The sequence below is a fragment of the Eucalyptus grandis genome, chromosome 4 (genome assembly GCF_016545825.1).
Source record: "Eucalyptus grandis isolate ANBG69807.140 chromosome 4, ASM1654582v1, whole genome shotgun sequence".
Taxonomy (NCBI): domain Eukaryota; kingdom Viridiplantae; phylum Streptophyta; class Magnoliopsida; order Myrtales; family Myrtaceae; genus Eucalyptus; species Eucalyptus grandis.
In genome coordinates, this window is record NC_052615.1 from 31,788,330 (window position 1) to 31,793,438 (window position 5,109).

Genomic DNA, 5,109 nt, shown 5'->3' on the forward strand with positions numbered 1-5,109 from the left:
AAAAAAATCTTCAAGGTACTGATTTCTACACCGGAGCGCTAACTCTTTTTTACAGGTTAGCTTGTTTCTTTCGGTAGGCAATTAGAGAACCAGAAAAGAAGACAAAGCGGAAGTGATGAAAAATAGGCGCACAACTTAATACCATGAAAGAAGACAAAGTGAAAGGAAAACGGGTGAGAAGAAGGTGGAAATTTTCTCTGTATTTCTGTATATGTGTTAACTCAATGTACATGATTAATAATATAGTCAGAGAAAGACAATAATATAATCTATAAATCAGATCCGATATTAATTGATCTTGCTTGATCTGAATAACATCCAATAATATCCAGAGGATTCTTGCGCACCTTCCAATAGGTATCTTAACAAAACGAGTAGGAGCATATGTCGCCTAATAAAAGGATTTCCCATTTGCTGAAGTGGCCTCTCTTGTGTACCTGACATTTTCTATTTGCTGAGTTTGCCTTCCTTGTGTTTTTGATTTTCTGAGATAGCTTTCCTTGTGTACCTAGTACTTTCTCGGTAGGGAAATTAATGCAAGGTGAGGCCCAGGTGACGGGGTTCACCCAATAAATGGATTTCCTATCTGCAACATTTTCTTGTTGGAAATTGGAATCCACTTTCGACCACCATAACACCATCGATAGAGCACCCGGGATCCGTGCAGTCCCGAAGCTCCATTCCAGTAGTCCCCAAAACAGCCAAAGAGAAGAAGAAGAGGAGGAGCTTGGGATTGTTCCTTTAGAGCTCTCTCTCGAGCCACCATGGAAGGACGTTCCCCAGGCCTCCGCTTCTCTCTCTCCATCGTCTTCTTCTCCTTCGTGCTCATCTTCGTATTCCTCCCTTCATGGTATCGTCCTCTCGACGACCCGAAGCAGAGGCCGAAGCAGTTCTTCCCTCCTAGGAAGAGCCCAATCCTCGAGGAGCTTCCCCGAACCGGCAAAACCAAGAACTGCCCGTCGTCCGAGACCGTCCACCACCCGCTCGACCCGCTCACGACCGACGAAATCATTCGGGTCGGGTCGATCGTCCGGTCGTACCCGCCTTTCGAGTCCTCTCCCCCGTCCATCCACTCCCTCACGCTGCACGAGCCCGAGAAGGCCGAAGTCGTCGCCTGGAGAAAGGGCGACCCTCTCCCGCCGAGGCGGGCCTTCGTCCTCGCCCTCTCGAACCGCCGGACCCACGAGCTCGTCGTCGACCTGGGCTCGGGCCGGGTGGCGGCCCACTCGGTCGCGTCCGGGTCGGGCTACCCGCCCCTCACGATGGACGAGCTCGCCGCCGCTTGCGAAGCCCCGTACACGAGCGCCGAGTTCAACGAGTCGATCCGGGCGCGGGGCGTGGCGATGTCGGACGTGAGGTGCGTCCCGCTGTCGGCGGGATGGTACGGACGGGCGGTGGAAGAGACGAGAAGGGTCATAAAAGTTCAGTGCTTCGATCTGGAGGGCACGTCCAATTTCTACATGAGGCCGCTCGAGGGCATCACCATCACGGTGGACCTCGACAAGAGGGAGATCCTGGAGTTCGTGGACTCAGGCCGGGGCATTCCGGTCCCGAAGAGCGCCGGCACCGAGTACCGCTACGGGTCGATCGAGAAGGGGGAGGAGGGCCGCGGCACGGCGGCGCCGCCACTGAAGCCCATCTCGATGGAGCAGCCCGACGGGCCGAGCTTCGTGGTGGAGAACGGGCACGTTGTGAAGTGGGCGAACTGGGAATTTCACCTCCGGGCGGACCATCGGGCCGGGATGGTGATCTCGAGAGCCCGGGTCCGAGACCCGGACACCGGGGAGCTGAGAAGCGTGATGTATAAGGGGTTCGCGTCCGAGTTGTTCGTGCCCTACATGGACCCGGACGAGGGGTGGTACTTCAAGACGTACATGGATGCAGGTAGGTTTATTAGTTTAGGCGTCATGTATACGAGTGATTTTCACATTTATTATTCATTTATTTTAAAACATGAATTTACGTTTGATTATGAATATTTAAACTCTTTCAACATAAAAAGTATGGATGCGTAAATTCGCAATTTGCGTTTTCGATTCAACGGTGGATCCTGCTTTTGCCATTTGATAGCTGGAAATTCAATCTCTCCAGCTTTGATGGTCCAAATTCTGCACGACAACTTGATTGTAACATCACGAGGCAAAATAATCTGGACCCCATTTTGTAGATTTTTTTTTAAGGCCCATAAATGTCTTGATGATAACTAAAGATTTTTAGTGAATCTTCAATAGGAAAATCTCGTGAAGCAATCATAAGTCGATCTAGTTGCCATCAAAGCCATATAAATTGATTTCTTCTGTCGATAAGCTCCAATAGCATAGTAGGAATTACAAAAGAAAATTTTATCTTTTTTTCTTTACTTACATGGTTATATCATGAATTCTTTTATTTCGATGGTTTCCATAATTCCATTCATTATAGTCTTTACCCTTTCTCAATTAGTCATTATTTGGCCTAAATCTAATCATATTCACGTCCACAATTTCGTCGCAACTAGAAAATCTTAGCTTTTTTTTTTCTCACTACCCGTTTCTAATTTAGCTGATCTAACAGTGGTCACTTATTCGTGGCCGTCGGCCTGCGTCGACTCCTCTGACCATCGACGTTTCCGAAAAATATAACTAAATAAATATAGCCAATAGTATATATTTTATTCAAGGAAAACTTAAATCAACATAGGTCTTTTGGTTCGTTGGATTTGGGTTTGGTTTATATCGTGTTCAGTACTTGTTCAATTATCGGATCCTCTCTTGCTCAATGATAAATTCGTATTGCCTTTCGGGGGCGTAGGGGAATATGGAATGGGCGTGACGGCGATGTCACTTGTGCCGCTGAACGACTGCCCTAGGAATGCTTACTACATGGACGGGATTTTCGCGGCGTCCGACGGGACGCCCTACGTCGAATCCAACATGATCTGCCTGTTCGAGCGCTACGCCGGGGATGTCAGCTGGCGTCACTCCGAGATCCCCATCAGCGGGCTCGAGGTATAGTCTTCCATCGACTCTCGATTGTACTGTTCTTATCGATCATCAATACGATTCTCAATCGAAAATCCAGCGCAGATCAGGGAGTCGAGGCCTAAGGTGACGCTAGTGGCTCGAATGGCATCGTCGGTCGGGAATTACGACTACATTTTCGATTGGGAGTTTCAAACGGACGGATTGATTCGGGTCAAGGTTAGCCTGAAAGCCATCTTCGTCCTCATGATTTGGTCCCCTTTGTAATGGAAAAATAGCTAACGAATGGAACGACCTGTATTTAGGTGAGTCTATCGGGTATGCTTATGGTGAAGGGAGCTCCGTTTGAGAACACGAAGGACGTGCCCGAAGAGTACGAAATGACCGGGCCCCTCGTGTCCGAGAACGTCATCGGCGTCGTCCACGACCACTACATGACGTTCCACCTCGACATGGACATCGACGGCTCGAACAACTCTTTCGTGGACGTCCACATTGAGAAGGAGAAGACCCCGCCCGGAAGCTCGCCTCGGAAGAGCTACCTAAAGGCAAAACGGCGCGTGGCTCGGACGGAGGGAGACGCCAGGATCAAGCTCAAGCTGTACGACCCGTCGGAGTTTCACGTGATCAATCCGTCGAGGCTGTCTAGAGTGGGAAACCCGTCGGGGTACAAGGTGGTCCCCGGAGGCAACGGGGCGAGCTTGCTTGATCACGACGATCCTCCGCAGCTCCGAAATGCCTACACCAATAACCAGGTACTGCCGGTTCTCTTCCGGTAATTCACAGAATTTATGCAACTGATTATTGAAAAGAAGTGATTTTTTTTTTTGGCTTTATATATATATATATATATATATATATATATATATATATATATATATATATATATTTGTCCAGATTTGGGTGACTCCATATAACCGGAGCGAGCAGTGGGCCGGTGGACTCTTGGCGTATCAAAGCAAAGGAGACGACACTTTGGCTACTTGGTCTGAGAGGTACAAAATTTCGTGACCTGCGTAGTGCATGGTCCATCGAGAAACATCTTAAATTTATAACCTCTATTTACTATGTAGTGATAACTTTCGAATCGGATTATATATGGGACACATCCCAGATTCACATAGATTGACATCGCATGATCTCTGCTTATTACTTGGATACTGAAAGCGATCCTGTACTCACATGGCATGGAATGTTCTCTCTGTGATCGATTAGGAACCGCCCTATTGAGGACCGCGACATCGTGCTGTGGTACACCCTCGGGACTCACCATGTCCCTTGCCAAGAGGACTTCCCGGTGATGCCGACCGTCATATTGAGCTTCGATCTGAAACCGGTCAACTTCTTCGACAGCAATCCGATACTCCGTGCCGCGCCCAACTTCGAAAAGGACCTCCCTGTGTGCAAGATGACCGCTTCGTCCTGATGCTCTTTCGTTCTTATCGGTGCGACGGATTACATGAGTGATGGATATCAGGTCCATGCAAATAATTGCAATGACAACTTCACAGAGTTGGAAGTTGTAGCAGGTTTCAAAATTGCTAATGTTGTTTGTTGTCATGAAAATATGTGATTCTTAATAATGTAAAGTCAGTGATTGTTGACATGAAAAGTAGTGATGATTGTAAACTTGTCTTTTCATACACAAATTTAGAACACATTTAGGGTAAACTTATCGACGTTTGATCACATATGGGTTAAGAAATTGATTAATAACCTATATTGACAAGTCTAATTCAATGTGAAATTTCAAAAGAGAAATTGATTGATTGCTGAACTCGTTTCTTTATAACTTTGGTGTATATATTGGAGTTATATTTGTTTTAAACCGATAACAATAATAGTGAGGGAAAGTAATACTTTAAAGAAAGTGGTTGTTAGTATGAGTCAAAGTATAAAAAATCTATTATACCATTTTATTTTACTCAACAATCAAATTTCTCCAAAAATCTCAAGATATTATCTTCATGAAGATAGAGGCAATGGCTATATCAAGTGCTTGCAATATGTAATCGATCCTTATGATGGAGCTAATTTCATCCGTTGAAGGACAATATGATCCTTCTTTTGTTTGAGTAATGTATCTTTGCAATTTGGATCCCAATTTGCCCACTATCCCTAATCTAAAGGACGATGGTTTTGATGAAAA

At 46.3% G+C, this 5,109-nt stretch overlaps 1 protein-coding gene across 1 annotated transcript; it reads left to right on the forward strand.

Annotated features, from left to right (window-relative positions):
• The first annotated feature begins 584 nt into the window (after positions 1-584).
• LOC104441862 (primary amine oxidase) lies at positions 585-4,603 on the forward strand. Its single transcript, XM_010055107.3, has 6 exons — positions 585-1,884; positions 2,791-2,987; positions 3,066-3,179; positions 3,266-3,715; positions 3,858-3,955; positions 4,176-4,603. The coding sequence occupies exons 1-6, from the start codon at positions 765-767 to the stop codon at positions 4,384-4,386; spliced, it is 2,190 nt and encodes a 729-aa protein (XP_010053409.1). The 5' UTR covers positions 585-764; the 3' UTR covers positions 4,387-4,603.
• The last annotated feature ends 506 nt before the right edge of the window (positions 4,604-5,109 follow it).

Excerpts from the sequence above, each read along its gene's own strand:
- LOC104441862 (XM_010055107.3), top strand. The coding sequence starts at position 765 with ATGGAAGGACGTTCCCCAGGCCTCCGCTTCTCTCTCTCCATCGTCTTC. Across the intron at positions 3,180-3,265 it reads ACGGATTGATTCGGGTCAAG|GTGAGTCTATCGGGTATGCT; the intron begins GTTAGCCTGAAA and ends ACCTGTATTTAG. Across the intron at positions 3,716-3,857 it reads ATGCCTACACCAATAACCAG|ATTTGGGTGACTCCATATAA; the intron begins GTACTGCCGGTT and ends ATATTTGTCCAG.